General features: G+C 37.9%; 1 protein-coding gene across 1 annotated transcript in view; it reads right to left on the reverse strand.

Annotated features, from left to right (window-relative positions):
* Positions 1 to 2,366: 2,366 nt before the first annotated feature.
* Positions 2,367 to 17,153, reverse strand: part of SLC5A7 (solute carrier family 5 member 7) — a 29,357-nt gene continuing 14,570 nt past the window's right edge. The window contains exons 6-9 of the mRNA XM_045980288.1: positions 15,202 to 15,345; positions 11,122 to 11,275; positions 7,385 to 7,602; positions 2,367 to 6,329 (exon numbers count right to left, since the gene is read on the reverse strand). Coding sequence (XP_045836244.1) covers positions 5,703 to 6,329; positions 7,385 to 7,602; positions 11,122 to 11,275; positions 15,202 to 15,345 — 1,143 coding nt within the window. The 3' untranslated portion in view covers positions 2,367 to 5,702. The remainder of the gene's footprint in view (positions 6,330 to 7,384; positions 7,603 to 11,121; positions 11,276 to 15,201; positions 15,346 to 17,153) is intronic.

A 17,153-nucleotide genomic window follows, 5' to 3' on the forward strand; every position in this document is an offset into this window, starting at 1 on the left:
ACAAGTTGTTATGAAATGGAAGCCTATGTGGGTTAGATTTTTCCTGAAGGCTAAATGTCAACTCAACGTTGAGTAACAGAAAATAGGTCATGTGGCATCCATTGTATCTAATCACGCTCTGTGAACATAGACAAACGCGGTTGGGGCTGTGATTGCTTTGCATGCGTTCAACCCAAAGTGCTTCCTACACTTAAATCATAGCTTATATTTTATGCCCATGGCCATCTGTGGTCAGGACATCTTAACCTACATAGAGTAATATGGTTTGCAATGCTTTCTTGATCCCAATATTTTAAAATTTCATGTTAATTTCTGTAGGTGTCTATCAGCACATTTCCACTCCCACCCCCAACAAACATTTATGAGCTTTGAAGGCCAGCTTCAAGTGGCTTTCAAAAAACAAAATTTCCTTTTTTAATCTCCTATCATTTTTTTCTTCCTTTAAACAATTTTATTGAGTCATGTGATGCTTTTAAATGGGATGACCAGAAATACACACAACAGCCAAATTAAAGAAACTTTTGAGTGACTTTTCCAAACTGCCCATAGACTTTCCATTTATTACTCTGATCACAAAGTACTTTTGGTAGTGGTATTGCCTGAAAATTCCCACATGAATAATGAGATAAATTTTCCCATGGACTTCGTCACTCCTTCTTAAGTTCATATTCATACATGGACCACAACTGTGGTGCAGGCTGAGCTGCACTAAAATTCTGCTACATTGGGTTCTTAGAAAGACAAATAAAGCAAATATAACCTATGTGTCAATGTACTTTAAAACACGACTCTTCTTTCTTCATCCCTAATTTAGAATCCAGACTTAAAACTAGTTGAATATGACAAGATGGACAGGCAAAATAACTTCCCAAATAACTAGATGTGTTTTGTCCAATTATCCCAGTTGGAGATCTAGGTTTATAGTTCCATATCTTTACACTTATTAAGTGTGTTCTATCTACCATATAGCCTTTAAGGTATCCTATAATTTCAGCCTAGTAACAGATCAATGCAATTCTCATTTGGAAAACTGAGGCTTTAGAGGTTAAGTGCCTTGACAAAGATTATGACTGTTGTGATCCTCAGTCGGAGGCAGAGCTGCTGTTTGAAGCCATACGTGCTTCTTCTGCGTTTCTACTCTTACCTACTGTCTTCCAAGTGATGCTGCCATCAGGTCAGAGGCCAGTGAGTCCAAGCCATTCACTCACTCCAGCTGCATTTCGCAGCACCTCTGGGAGACTATTTTCAGTTATTCCTTTCATTAATATCCACTGTTCTATCATGTTAGCCTTTCGGTCCTAGCTGGTTTATGTTTTTAACTACTTCTAGTTCAAAAATTCATAAATCAACAACTTCCAAATACATAAGGTGTTACTTATTTTAAATAGATAACCATAGCTTTCCAACCAAAAACCAAAACAAAATTACCATATGCTTCTTGATTATAAAGAATTTAAATACTAGAAGTTGGCTGTTTTTACTGATTTGGGGTTCTTCTTTGGGTGATTGTATAAAACATGAAGAAGTAATCATTTATTGTGATCTTGTAATTCTTTGGACCTCTCAGAATATCTGCCTTAGAGGAGAATGCTAACAATCAAATTAAACTCTCTTAACTCTAGGGTTAAAATGAAGAAAGCATACACAGGCTCCAATACATATTGTCTTTTCTAGCTCCAAATACTTTCCTCTGTAGTATAGCTTAGTGATAAGGCAAAATATAGGATCTCTGAAATGTGTCCATAATGACAGACAAACTGGTATATTTCTTCCTGTAACTACTTATTCTTTCCTTCATTCATCCTTAAGCTCATTCTAGGTCCCTCCTCTCTGTCTATATCCAAAGGCAGAAATGCTTATGATTAAGTTGTAAGGGGCAAATTTCTTCTGAGGATACATAAAATTATACTTTTCAAGACTCTTTGAGAGAGTTAGTAAGATATATAAAGAATATATGTAGAACATAATGAAGACAGTTCTTTACTTAGTGATTGCTTGTGTATCTGAGATCAATAATTATCAGACAGCTCTTTGGCTTTTAAGATGCAGATATTTTGATATTTATGGAATAGATATTCTGTCTACTGATATATTTGACTCAAAGAAAGGCCTGTGTGCAGTGACAGAACTTCTTTTCCAGGAATAGCAATTCATATTTTTTGAGATATAATATCATATATTTCCTTGAGATTTATGTAAGGTGAAACTTTTCCATTTCATACTTTTATGTGTTCCAGCAGTGAGATGGTTTATTTTAATTCCATTGCATAGTTGTCTCCAAGCACCACTTATATTTGTTTTAAGAGAGGGTTATTTAGCAAAAAGCCAAGCAAAAAGCCAAGCCTGGACAATGATCTCCTGAATTGCACCAGCATAATTTAATACAATACCATTACATTGAAAACATTTACATGTATAGCTGCAAATCTACTTATTTTAAGCACAGTTTATATAATATTTTGACAGACAAAAATATATGTTTAGAACCATTATATGTATCTGTCTGTTCAGTAGCAAACTTACAATAAATTATGCATTATGCAGGAATAAATTTTCTCAGAGACTAAAAAAAAGTCACACTTTATGTTTAAAATACAACGCCAATTCATTATTTCCAAATAAAACAGCTAATAGCCATTAGAGCAGATTCACTTATTTCAAGCTTACATTCATTTGACATTCACATAAAATTCATTACTTTTAACAGTAGCAACAAAGTTGAATTTTGACATTGAGTATTTGAAAGCTTGTTGACTTATCAGTCCAGCTACAAACTTGATGTTTTGGAAAATATGTGTGTGGGGAAGAACACATTAAAATTACCCAAAAAAATGTTACAATTATTGTAGAAGTATGAAAATAAAATGTGTGTTTTACCCTAATGCTTTATCCACAGGTATTGCCTCCAGAGGTTAATATAGCCAGTGTCTAAAATGTTTCTGTTGTTCTATTTTCATCGAGAATGGGTTTTTGAAAATTAGATCCACTGAATGAAGCTGGAAGAATACAAAGCCACCAGCATCACCCGTGTTGACAAAACAGAGCAGAGATGAGCATAAGGCATTGTCTTCTGAGAGTCACAACTTCTTCCTTCCGTGGAAATTGGGAAATGTGCATGTGAATGTGCCTAACAACCCTGTGATCTTTATTTCATTCCTTTTGATCATCAACATTTTTTGTCCTTTCAAAAAATCATCTTACTAATATTTAGCATATTTATTAGTGGGTTTTGTACTAAACTAGCTTTTTGTAAATCTAGTTTGAGAGTAGGTATGAAATAACACATGAAATAAAAATAGGGCATTATTTATTGCCTTATATTATTTAAGCGACTTAGTATATTATTTAAACGATTTAGTTTTTAATATTTTGGACAAGGTAAACCCTTCCCCCCACTTTATCTTTCTATTATTAAAAATGAATGGAATGGAAGAAATTTTCACTGGTAATATTTATTCTATTTCACTGGATTTAAATACAGTTATTGCACATATCTGAACATATGTGGACAACTGTTGCCCAGTAAAGTTGTAAACTATAACATCTTCAAAGAGACTAAATCCCTGTTGTATTTTAATATAATATGGGTGATGTTTTCCATGGAAGTTGCCACCTTAATAGGTTGAAACAAAAACTCAGGGTGATGGAGTGCATCGGAACAATTATTCAGGCAGTGTGTTGGAGAGCATGGCTCATCTGAAGGACCAGAGGTACCAGGAACTGCAGTCCCCAGCAAGTCATCCCTTCCGTGCCAAATGTTTCCATCATTGCACTTTGTCCTTTGTGAGCTTCCTGCCCTGGGTTCTTCTCTCCATCCATGTCGTAGAATCTTGGGATTCCCACCCTTACCATTTCCAAAAATGTGCTCCTTCCAAGTACTCCATCGAGCACCAGGCATAAAGAAAATTCTGAGCAAACAGAAGAGTGAAAGGAATTCTCTTTTCACTTAAACATAGATGATGTTCTATAAAGATTCTGAATGCAACATCATATTCTCCATCAAGGTTTTATAAAGCATTAAAGTATGGGACATTATAACATGTAAAATTATTTAATTCATATTTTAAAAATTACCCTGTGAACTTCAGTCATGTTTAATAACAAAGACATACATTATTTGATGCTTTTAGACAATTATAATTTTTTAATAGGAATTCTAGCTTCCTGGACACAACTTTTATACGTAATATTGAACACGGAATTAACTTTATTTTGTCTATGAATGGTAAAAAAATATTTTTGGACAAGGTGCTTTAGTTTAAATAAGTCATGTTGCCTTTCCTTATTGGATCAAACGCTCAGATAATTTTTTAGCTCATCAATTCACTCTGTTTTTATAGACACAGCTCTGGTTATTTCTACAATGTGACCTCTGAGAAAGAATTTAAAATTCTAAAATGGATACAAACCATTGCATATATATATTTACACACATATGTATTTTTTAACTCCAGAAAAGGAGAAAAGTAATATTTAATGACCAACCTCATGAAAGTTATATGGACACCAAATGTTAAAATTGATGGCTTTTTCCCTTTAGGACTTATTTTTACTTTCTGCTTTCTTCTGCATTTTAAAATTCACTATCTACTCTCCGTAGTGGTGATTTGTCTAGTACCTAAGACTGGCTTTTGCAGGAAGTGCCGCAGAGTCACTCTCTTGACACTAAACCATCATCATGAATGAATGTCCAAAATTAAGTGAGTTTTGTTTTTTTAGTTTTATCAGGAGATGCTGTTTCTCTCTCATTAACCTCAACTGGTGCCATGCTGCTGCCTCACCTTCTATATGCCTCAATTTTACTTCCAGTACCAGGTTGGGTAGGAAGCCAAGACATTACTTCTTTTATCATGAAGCAAAACTACATCAGCTTCAGATGAAGGTAAAAACCCACTCCTCTTGCTGTCACTTTCTGCTTAGTGGCCTTCTTGATTTACTTCTTTAAGGTCGCTGAATAACCATGACTTCCATCCTCAGGTACGTGTCACAATGCATACGGGAGCCATTAGACACACTCAAAGGAAATAGTGCTCCTCTACAAAGATGGATTCTACTTTCCTATTACCTTGTACCTAAAGAAATGACACAACACAATAGTTTTGATGTGTTTGCTTTGTCTGTGCTCAGAATAATACGTGCCACTACAAAAAGAGACATGAATTGCATATTCAGCAAATGTCCTAGCTAAGAACGTGAAAGAAGGAACTAATCATCACATCAGGACAATCAGTGGTTAATTCATTGCACCATTCATTGGAGTGATGGCAAGTTCCTCTCCTGACTTCGCTGTGACAATAAACTAGACCCACTAGCACATTAGCAGGCAAGGTCTTGATCAATTCCACCTAATTTCCTTGGCTCTTTCATATCTACATTTTTTTTTTCAGAATAAAGATAAATACTCTGTTTGGCCCTCTGTTCTTTGAGGGGGGCTTAATTCAATTTTGAATGCTTAAGAAAACTAACTAGAGTCAGAGTCGAGTGAGGATGAGAAATATTGATGAGAGAGCAAGCTGTTGCTTTCACAGACACTTCCTTCTCACTTGGCTTGCATTGTGCAATTGCACTTTTATATGGGTTTTGTCCTCCTGAACGCTGTTCGCTTTTAAAGTACGTTTTTTATATGCCGCAACCCATCCCTCCCAGACTAGCCTGCCGTGGTACTCAGTTTGTGAAAGCAGTATTTTAGTTGGATGCGGTCGTTATGCGTTATCTTCAGTCCCAGACCCTTCTGGGCTGGAGTCGATGTCGACGAAGGCCTCCTTATTGGTAAACGTGGAGCTGAGAGTTAGGCTTTGTCGGGGCTTCACAGGGGCAAGTTCATCCAATTTAATATTTTCATTTTTGACCAGAATTGTCTTATCCATGTTTTCTTCACTATGCCTTGCGACAACAGCATCGAACACATCTAATTTGGGAGGCAAGCTTCCACTTTCAAATAGGTATTTGGCTAGATAGGAGATGCAGATGTTGGATAAGAAGGAGGTAATCATGGCGAGGGTTTTAAATGGGAATCTCTGATTATAGATGCCGTTCTTATCAGAGTAGTAGCCAGGGTAAAAGATCAAAGGCTGAAGGTACAGATATGGCTCCCCGCCGGTGATTCTCAGGAAAAGGCCAGACACGTAACCTGCCACAGCCCCGTACGTGTTGGTTCCCTTGACGAAGAGCACGCAGAGCAGCTGGGGGAAGATGATGATGTAAACGAGGTCTGAGCTGAGGTACCAGAGCCCATACACGGTCTTCGTTAGTAAGGCCATGGCTGTGGCGGACGCTCCAAACACAAGCACCGTGATTCGCATGACCCAGATGATTTCCTTGTCTGATGCCTGCAAGAAATTGCCACAGTGACGGCTTTTCACACAGTGCGTTGGTTCATTTAGGTGAAGAGTGAGATGCCTCTCTGCGCTTTAAAACTGGTCTAACCACTTCCCCTGGTTCATACAGTTCAATGTGGGCAAAATCAGCCTAAACCAAGCAGAGGAAGTAAGCCATGTAGGTGGCCTCCCTGGTGGGCCTTTGGGAGGGGTTTCTGTGTGCCATGTGCGGAAGCACGGGCAGCTACACGTTTCCCTGAATGTGCGTGGCAGAGGGGCGTGAGCTACGGTGCTGTCATAGGGGAATAATAATGCAAGAAAGGACTTCACATAAAGGAGTTTACATATTAAAGAATAATTCCTAGGTGGGTGTGAGGAGGCATGGCCCACTCTTGCTTGCTGTCTCCTGGGAGTCCCACCATCTTTAAGTCTAGCCACCTTAAAAACAAGTGGGACCATTTTGTTCACTATAACCTAGAAAAACTAGAGAAAGACAAAGCCTTAGTGAAGGAGGAAGGTGAATAGGGCTATCGGCTCCTCAGTGACACAACAGTGTTGTTCTGCACCGACTTGATTCAGTCAGGTCAATCACACCGAGAGGCAATTTTCTTACCAGTGTAGACTTGGGAGTTCAACTGTACAAATGCCCACAAAATAACTTGCTCACTATGTTCTGCTTCAAGTTGTTGGTTTTTTTATCATACTTGATTAAACTCAAAGTTTTTTGCTATTTTAGGTTTCATGACTCTTTCATTAGAAAGACAAGAAATGTAAATTATAGCAATATGAATGTAGCTCTCAAAATATACTGGTGTTGATATGTTCCCTTCCATACGAACATGAATGATAACATGCATTAAAAATGTTTATGTACAGCTTAAATAAAACTCAGCATTATTTAACCTTGTGTGCTTAATCAAACTAGGGTCTGATTTTAATATAGGATATTACTATGTATATAATACTACAGACACAATAAATATAAAGCTGGCAACAACAACAACCGCAACAACAACAAAACAACAACAATAATGTTCTATCTGAAAAAAAAAAAAAAACATTCTTACATTTTGTCTGAACGAAAGCTGGTAGATGTTCCGGGCAAACATGGAACTTGCTGACAAGATGGAAGAATCTGCTGAGGACATAACAGCAGCAGAAACTGCACCAAGACCAAAGAAAGAAATGTACACAGGGCAGAGGTACTTCAGAACAATCGGTAAAATCATGTCCGCTTCATTGTTGTCTTTGGGATCTAGAGGCCCATATGAAGTCTGGTTCCAGTCTGTTGAACAGAACAAAAACCAATATAAAAACATCCAAAGAACCATATGTTCTTTACCCATCTGGGGGTCATCCTGTCTACTAAGAGCTTTTGAAATCTAGAATGTATTAATAAGTCTAATTAGAGGAGAAGTCTATCATTCGGTCTAGAAATCTAACTAGGTATATTGGTCTAAGTGGGTGGGAAGTCCATTGTCTTATATATAATTCCAGCTTCTAATGGGTTTGGGTACACTTTGCCTTATTCATAAGATCTGTTATCTATCTATCTATCTATCTATCTATCTAATCATCGATATCTATCATCTATCTGCCTATCTTTTGATCATCAGTTATTTATCTACTTATCTACCTAGTTATTACCTATTTCTAGGTAATTATGACATAAAATCTCACAGAATCACAGAACACAAATGTTATAAAACAGAAGCATGGAGTATTTCTTCGATCAGTTGGAGATGTGAGAGGACACTTAGTGATCCAGTCCTCAGTCACACATGCGTTAATATTTAGGCAATAGTGGAGATATTCTCACCCTTCCTCTTCCTTTATATAAACCTGGCTTTGGAGCACCCTCAGCATTATTTTTCCCTCAACTCAATTCCTTCTTGCATTAGATTCCACTTATTGGAAACAGGAGGCTTGGTGGATAAAGGAAAGTCCTTGTTTATCGAGTAAAAAGGGCAGGTATGAGACTGCACTTTAGAAGGATTTTGGAATCTGTGTAAAGGGACTCAAAACATAAAAGATAGAAAACGTCTCGAGGAAACAGGAGGGCATGGGCACCAGAGATGCCTAGACAACAGTCTGCAGCACATCGCTAAGTCTGTGGGCCAGGCTCTTAAATCAATGTCAAAGCAAGTTGGACATTGTGAGGATAAGAGAGAAATGGGCAGAAAATGGCAAGTGCTTGATTTTATTAAAGCAAGAAGTAAAAAGAAGAATCATCATTGGATTCATTCAGTGGTTCGCAAACCTTAATGAACATTGGGATCTCTCAGGAATGCCTTTACAATGCAGAATATCCTGAAAGATTCTGATAGCATAGGTCTGAATGATGATACTATTTGCCAAGTCTGGGAAGTCACCAAATTATAGTTAGCGCAACATATTAACCTTTGGAGTAAAATTTTATTACAGAGTCTTACCAGTTTATTTTATCTCACAAAATAACACTGTGAAGCTGATTTAGAAATTACATACATAAATTGTACAACCAATAAATAATATATATGTGCCTGAAAATGTTTTTTAAAACAATAAATAATTGTTTTATACAATAAATAATATATATGTGCCTGAAAATGTTTTTTAAAACCACAAAGCCAAAGTAAACAACATGCAGTTTCTTCAAATATATAAAAGGTTTTTAGAAAAAAATAAAATAAGAAAATGTGCTTTCAAGTTTTTAAACTTGAAACTTAGAAATTACATCTGATATTGATACTACAAGGAAAATAAGACACTGTATTTTTTGTTTAAGAAAGTTTATGTCTTTTTATCATAATTGAAGGAGTTGCATGATCAGTTAAAAACTGTCAGCATTATTTTCCACTATTCTTTTAAATGCAGCCAAAAACCTGAGTGTTTTGACTTATACAAACCTATCCATTACCAGTCAAAGACTCACCAACATTAATATTATTCTTTTTCAACAGAATCTGAGATGAACCACTAGTAAAATAAGGTATAAGATTATTTACATTTTATGATGAGTTGGTCTGCTCTGCTGAACTCTAGAATTCATAGAAGAAATTACATCTTCAAACTGACTTTTTAGCTAGTGAAATTCTGCATTGTGCTAATTAATCTGTTTTTTTCTTATTATGTAGAAAATGGCCATTAAGGCTTTATTGTAAAGGGTACAAAAATATCTTGTGCACCATGCAAGATAGAGAAAATCATGGTGAAAACAAACAAAAAAATAAGTTTATCTTTGAATATATAGTTCTTTTTTATTGTGTAATATTTGTCACCATATAGTACATCATTAGTTTTTGATGTAGTGTTCCATGCTTCATTGTTTGGGTATAACACCCAGAGCTATTTACTTATCTATCGTGTACTGAAGAATACAATGGAATCTTTAAATGTACATTAACATAGCTCCTTTTTTATTTGCTGAACTTTGATGGCATTAATTCCAGGACCAAATAAGAGTAGTTTCCCTTGGATCTTACCACTTTTTTCTTCCTCCATTTTCTACTATGGTTGTTCAAAGCCACGCTTTGTTGAAGCCAATTTTATAGCATTCATTGAGATGATTATGGTGCCAGAAATAACCATCAAGAATGTGTACTCAATCCAAGAAAAAAAGAGAGTTCACATTGGTTTTTTTCTGTCTGTTGTCCTACAACACACACACACACACACACACACACACACACACACACAGGCACACCCACACACAGACAGAAGTCAGATCTGTTTTCTGATTACGACATAAGTGCTATCTTTTACTCAAAGGCACACAGTCACCTTGTCAGTCATCTTTTCAAGTGTTTGTTTATGTCATGAAGGAACAATTGGAATGGAAAATGTACACTATGAACCATGACTGCTCTTGTAAAGGTTACATAGTCCAATAAGTAGCTCTATTAATTGAAAATCAAAATAGCCATGAGTTTATCACCCTGTATCATCTCTACAAAACACAGTGGAGTGAAAGGTAAACTTCTTTAGTTTGTTTTAATGATATCTACCTACAGGAATTCTTTGAATTTGGGTTACTGTGATGTATTTTCATGAATGCTCATGGAAGTTATATAGCATAGATATGTAAGTGTCAGGAATAATTAACAATTTCAATTAAATTAATGGTGAGATTTTAAAAATCTTTTAGATAGAGGCTAACTAGAAGATAAGCATCTTGCGATGCTCTTTTTTTACCAAATTTGAATAAATTATTCCCTAAGTCTCAGTGCCTCAATTTTACCTTTACCTGCACACTTATTGATTTGTTTCTCCAAGAAAGGAAACTCTTAATTAACAAACAATTACAAATGTAAAGTGAAAATCTCAAGTTCAAACTGGTCCGTAGGTGTCATTAAGTTCCTAAGCCAGTAGATTTCAAATAAGGTTAAGTTTGACCAACCAAGGGGCTTTAAAAAAGACCATGGTCTCTGGCTCCACCTTATATTATTAAAATAAAATCCCTGTGGGGTAGGATAGAAAGAGCTATTTTTTAAAGCATCTCTTCTCCTCCCCAGACGATGTCATTGTGTACTTTTGTTGAGAACCACTGTTGACAGAATTACATATACAAAATTGGTCAGTATATCAACATGAAGGGGTATGCTCACATATGTTTTATTGGTGGGGAGAGCATCAAAAACTGGAGACACTGAGCTATGATACAATTACTTGAATGCTATAATAAAGGTCTCTATATGAATATGATGAGAAACATTCAACTAAGTGGAGGTAAGAGGGCAAGTGGGAGAGGGAGGGAAGCTGGGTGGTAATTGGTCATTTCAGTGAAATCTCAGTGGGTCAGTTAGTGAAGTTGCAAGAGATGTACCTGTTGATGCTCCAATGGCCCCAATGAGTATGGCTGGTAGAGCCATCACCAGGCACCCAAAAGCTGCCAGGAAAGACAACACCTGAGCATAAGTGGCTGACGATGAAGAGAGGACCCTCTGGAAGTAGGCTTGCCATGGGATTCCACCCAGCATCTGCATGGGAACAAAAGGGACTCAGAATGAATTGGAGCCAAGCAATATATATTAGGTATTTTTAAATAAGATTTTTTTATAGTCACATTCACAATAGTCATATGTGTGATTCTTATGTACCATAAATGGTCCTACCTGCCAAATACCTCAGTTGCAATCACATCGTTGTCATGTTTTCAACTGTGCAGAATTTTCTCAAGTTTTTTCCTTCATTATCACATAGCCCAATCTTTTCTATTCTTTAATTTACCTACTTCAAACTGCATTACAACTATCCAGAAGCCTTCAATTTGTTTTCTATCTGGAGGTTTTAACCATCAGAATTTTTTTTTCAAAAAAATTAAGATTCTGAAAGGAGTAACTTTAATTTGAATTAATAAAACCCAATAAATACTTCTGGACCAGGTAGTAGGATGGTTTTGAGGGGAATAGTTCTTGCTCTGGAGCTCCCTGTTCACTGGAAGAGTCAACGAAATACAGTGTTTTCCAAAGCAGGGTGTGCAGAGTGCTCAAGACAATATAAAGAGCATCAAAGAAAATATTAGAATTTCTATTTATACTCAATTTTACCTCATACTTACATGTTACTTTTTTAATTAAATGATATAACATATTAGTACACCACGTATAAGTAATTCATAACTACACATACCTACATCGGGAGTATGCTTAAAATTCTTATTGAGGATATAGAATCATAAAAGTTTTGGAGACAGTGAACTGTAATGTAATTTGTTGCCTTCTATAAGGAGGTAGGAATGGGAAGAAAATTGAGAACAATTAATTAATCAGGGGTAACAGAGGCAGGGGGACAATCGGGAGGAAGGACAACTCCATAGTAATCAGGGAAACCTACAGAATTGACATGGAGTCAGTTCTTAAACATTGAGAGGGTATCACAACATAGAGATGGAGAGAGAAGAGAGCACCTAGCAGAGAATTCAGTGTGAAAAAGGAAGAAAGAAAAAAAGCAATGAAGCAGCTCTGAGAGCATTGTTTCTTTAGTTTAATTAAAGGTTAGAGTGTGTGGGAATGGCTAAAGAGGAGGCTGGGGAATACCTTCCCCATGATTACAGCCATGGTTCTTTGACTTGCGTAGAGTCGGTGTTCAATAAATACTTATTATACGAATGAGAGATCTAGTGAATGAGTTTCCATATTACAATGCACTGAAGCTGTTTCTTTAATGGCATGTCTTCTCCCACTGGGCTCTAAATTCTGGGATGTATTGTTTATCACTTTCACCTCTGTGCTAAGAGTGCTTGTCATGTATTGATTCCAGGATAATCTCCTCATATAAAAGCTATACAAGTTCAAAAGTAAAAAAAAAAAAAAAAAAAAAAAGTAAAAGAAGAAATTCTAAAATTCACAATCCATGCCTCAAGTCTATATTCTTCCAAAACTTTTCCTTTCGTTTGTAACTTGTTAATCAATACAGATCTTCCTTGACTTATGTTGGTGTTACATCTCAATAAACCCATCGTAAGCTGAAAAAATCTGAAGTCAAAATCTAAAATGCATTTAATACACCTAAACTATTGAACATCATAGCTCAATCTAACCTACCTTAACATGCCTAGAACACTGACATTAGCCTATAGTTTGGCAAATCATCTAATATAAATGTTAGTTACTTTATAATGAAGTGTTGACTATTTTATATGATTCGTTGAATACTATACCTAAAGTAAATAGCAGCTTGGTGTATGGGTTCAGAATGTTTATCAGTGTATCTGTTGTTCACCCTCATGGTTGACTGGGAGCTGTGGCTGGCCGCTGGTGCCCAGCACAATGAGAGAGGATCATACCACATACTGCTAGCCCGGGAAAAGACCAAAACTCAAAGTATGGTTTCTACTGAATGCTATCGCCTTCTCACCACTGCAAAGTTGAAAACCTGTTAAGTCAAACCATTACAAGTCAGGACTGTATGAATATCATTAACATTTTCTATGCCAATGAATATTCACCAATAATTTCAATGCCTGTATGAATTGATACACTCTAATTTTACATGCCAATCTCTTTGGACATTTAAGTCATCAGAGCTTTGTAGGTGAGGTAAAATCCAACCTCCATGGACAAACAGAAGCCCTGATGGCAAAGGTGGGAGAAGGATTAGGACAAGTGAGATGCAGGTGGGCTGCTGCATGGAGACTGTGAAGGGCCACCACACTAGGCCAGGGGAGGATTGCTATCAGCGAGCAGGTTCAAGGTGGGGCTGGGAGATCCCTCAGAGGCATCCAGAGCAGGACTCCACAAGTCACTTAAGACAAGTGGAAGTTCAGAGAGACAGCTGGAAAATCAGAGACCCTTGGTGAGCCATTTCGAGGCAGACTTCTTCAGTTCACTCCCTCACTCCCTCATTCAGCGTCTGCCCTTTCACTACCACTTGTGCTGTGTTTGAAGAAGGAGCAGGAATCGGCCCTATGATTTTGGGGGATGGCAGAAACCTCAGCAGCCCTTGGATATAATGCATTGTTTTGAAGATTAATAAATCTGAGGACTAAAGTATAGTGTAGGAGAAATGATTTCAGGGTCTTGATGCTTTATTTCAATCCCTCTCAGACAAGGGAGTGATTATCAACAGACTGCCTCTCTTCTCTGAGGGCCATAATCTCCTCCATATCACCATAAGTTACCCTGCCGCGCAGATATAATTTCACAGACGTGTTATATTTAAGTACTTTCTCCATTCAATTCATAATTATAAGCCATTCTAGAAAAGTGTCAGCCAATACATTTCTTAACAATCCTTGGGAAAGAAGCTCTGCCCTCACTGCACCACTGGAAACAACCTGTTTACATGTTTTCCTGTCTTCTTAGCAGGGATTTTTCTTTTCCTTCCTTCCTTCCTTCCTTTCTTTTTTTAAAAGATTTTATTTATTTATTTAACAGACAGAGATGGCAAGTAGGCAGAGAGGCAGGCAGAGAGGGAGGGGGGGCAGAGAGGCAGGCAGAGAGGGAGGGGGGGAAGCAGGCTCCCTGCTGAGCAGAGAGCCCGGTGCAGGGCTCCATCCCAGGACCCTGAGATCATGACCTGAGCTGAAGGCAGAGGCTTTAACCCACTGAGCCACCCAGGTGCCCCTTACCAGGAATTTTTCTTCTGGGCCAGACACATTGACTTTAAGTGCTGAAATTTAGCAAAGTGCAACCAATACAAAGTGAAATCACAAAATATCGTGAGCCCTTTAAAAAGGAAACAAAAATAATTCCCCCTTCACTTTGCTATAAACATTAATCTATTTATTTTGAAATTAAATACAATGTTTTATTTTTGTAAGTGACCCCTCCAGTTAGCAAAATCACAACATCTGGCAGGTTCTTTTGGCTTTCCCCTCTTCTGTCAATCTGTGATCTGCCTTTATTGTTTCTGTGCCCCACGTCTCACTACCAACACCTTCACCCCAAAGTTCTGCATGTTCCTAAGCTGTCTCTGACTTCCCAGCGCTTCCTTCTTGGCATCTTTCTTGAATGACACCTCTTTTCCCGACTTCTGTGTGCACTAAAGGCCTTTTGACAATAATTTGCTTATCAGTAATCAGGGACTAAATGGGTTACTTATTTCGGAAGAAGCTGGCTTTAATGCCTTACTCCGAAATACAAGTTAAAACTTTCAGATGGCACGGCCCCAGATTGGGGAAGTCCCTGGGGGTAGGGCATGCTGTTCCTGACTTACGGCACAAAGAAATATGGATACATCATCCATCACCCCATAGACATTCTCCCTTCAAGGCTTCGCTTCCTCTCCACTTTGACACTAGTCAGCTACCATAGTAAGTGGCCCCATCTTCCAACAAGAAGCAGTCAATGCAGAAAGAGATGTGAGCCAGTAGGGGAAATTTACATACAAGCCTTAAATCTTAAAAATGCATTTGATTTTAGGAAAAATGAGATTGCAGTCCTCAGGTAAGGGCATTACTTACCAATAGCAGAAAACTATCAAGCCAAGTGTAGACTTCAAATGATTCAATGGTCCCCAGCCAAGGCTTCTGATACTTGGTATGCAGAGCAGTGTACCCAATGTCAGTAACTGCAGAATGTGACAGGGCAAAAGGGACGCTGATCCACTGCAACCAAAGAGGGTGTGACACAGTTAAGCTACGACTTCTGCCACACGTTTTATTGTTTCGTAGACCACACAGCTCAGTTTTTCCTTTTGTTCAGACAGAGAAGAACCTGGAATCACGTTCTTTGTGGGACGCCATGAAATTCTGATTTAAAAAGTTCGAGTAACATATTATCTATGCCTGCGTTTAGTTACACCATGTCCTATCAGTTACAGAAGCAGTCAGCCAACCTTTGGGAAGAAAACATTAAACTTAAGAGCATTACGTATACCAATATATAAACTTTTCATGTTTTCTTTGAATTAGAGAAAGATGTCCGTTTATTAACGTGACAGGGAAAGATCTGATCGAGAATTTGGTGGGTGAGACAAAACTCCAAGGATGAGCCCAGTGCTAATAAAAAATAAGGAATAGAATGGGGAGGCCTTCTATGTGGAACAAGGTAAAGAGGAGAACATATGGGGTGAGCCCTCAGATCTTTTGCATGATAAGGTGGGCTGACATGGGAGTGGCTTAGGGAAATGGGATAGATAAACATAAACACATGGCAAGAAATTTGAATTGAAAGCAAAGGGTTTGGGGCGCATGGGTGGCTCAGTGGGTTAAAGCCTCTGCCTTCGGCTCAGGTCATGATCTCAGGGTCCTGGGATCAAGCCCCACATCAGACTCTCTGCTCCGCGGGGAGCCTGCTTCCTGTTCTCTCTCTGCCTGCCTCTCTGCCTAGTTGTGATTTCTCTCCGTCAAATAAATAAAATATTAAAAAAAAAAAAAAGAAAGCAAAGAGGTTTATATTTTGTTCTGTAGCAACTGGAAGCTAGAGGCATTTCTCCTGAGTTGTAAAAGATTTTAGTAGATTTCATCTGCATTTTAATATCGTAGATGTGAACAGTGAGCTTAGGAGAAGGAGGAGTCAGGAGAAATAGTAGGTGCACTGATATGACCCAGATAAAAGCCTTAAATAGAGCCATCATATTGGAAATGGAAGGACACTGGTACTGAAAAGGGTTCTGAAGGGAGATTGAGCAGCCCTTAGCTTACAGCAGGAAGAGATCAGAGAGAAAATGAACAGATGAACTTCAAGTTTGCAGTGGTGGAGCTCCAAGGATGGTGATAAAATCAACAGAATTGGAGAATTTGAGAAAAGGAGAGAGTTTAAGGTGTGAATTGATTCATTAATTATGTATGCATGTATAGCCATTTGCAGCTTGGAAAACAAACCAAGTTTGGCCTTTTACTCAAGTCAAGAATCTCTTAACTAGTTACCAAGACAACTCGATTCCTCATCAGTTTAGTCACATTTTGTAGAAGATAACCACTCTAACATCTGTCGTCACAGATATTTGTCCCATCACCTTTATGCTGGCATGCTTGACTTATACCCCTGTGTATTTTAAGTTCTGGTCTCATGAAAGGCAATGAGAAATTACATATATCATCAGTAAATAGCTTCATCCCCTGGCATTGTCTTTCTTTCTTGCTTGCTTTTTTTTTTAAATTTATTTATTTGACAGAGAGAGAGATCACAAGCAGGCAGAGCAGCAGGCAGAGAGAGAGGGAAAGGCAGGCTCCTCGCTGAGCAGAGAGCCCGAAGTGGGGCCTGATCCCAGGACCCTGAGATCATGATCGGAGCCAAAGGCAGAGGCTTAACCATCTGACCCACCCAGGTGCCCCAACTACTTTCTTTCTCTTCTAGAAAAAGGATTTTATTTATTTATTTGACAGAGAGGTGACAAGTAGGCAGAGAGGCAGGCAGAGAGAGAGAGAGGGAAGCAGGCTCCCTGCTGAGCAGAGAGCCCAATGTGGGTCTC

The sequence above is a fragment of the Meles meles genome, chromosome 16 (assembly GCF_922984935.1).
Source record: "Meles meles chromosome 16, mMelMel3.1 paternal haplotype, whole genome shotgun sequence".
Lineage (NCBI taxonomy): Eukaryota > Metazoa > Chordata > Mammalia > Carnivora > Mustelidae > Meles > Meles meles.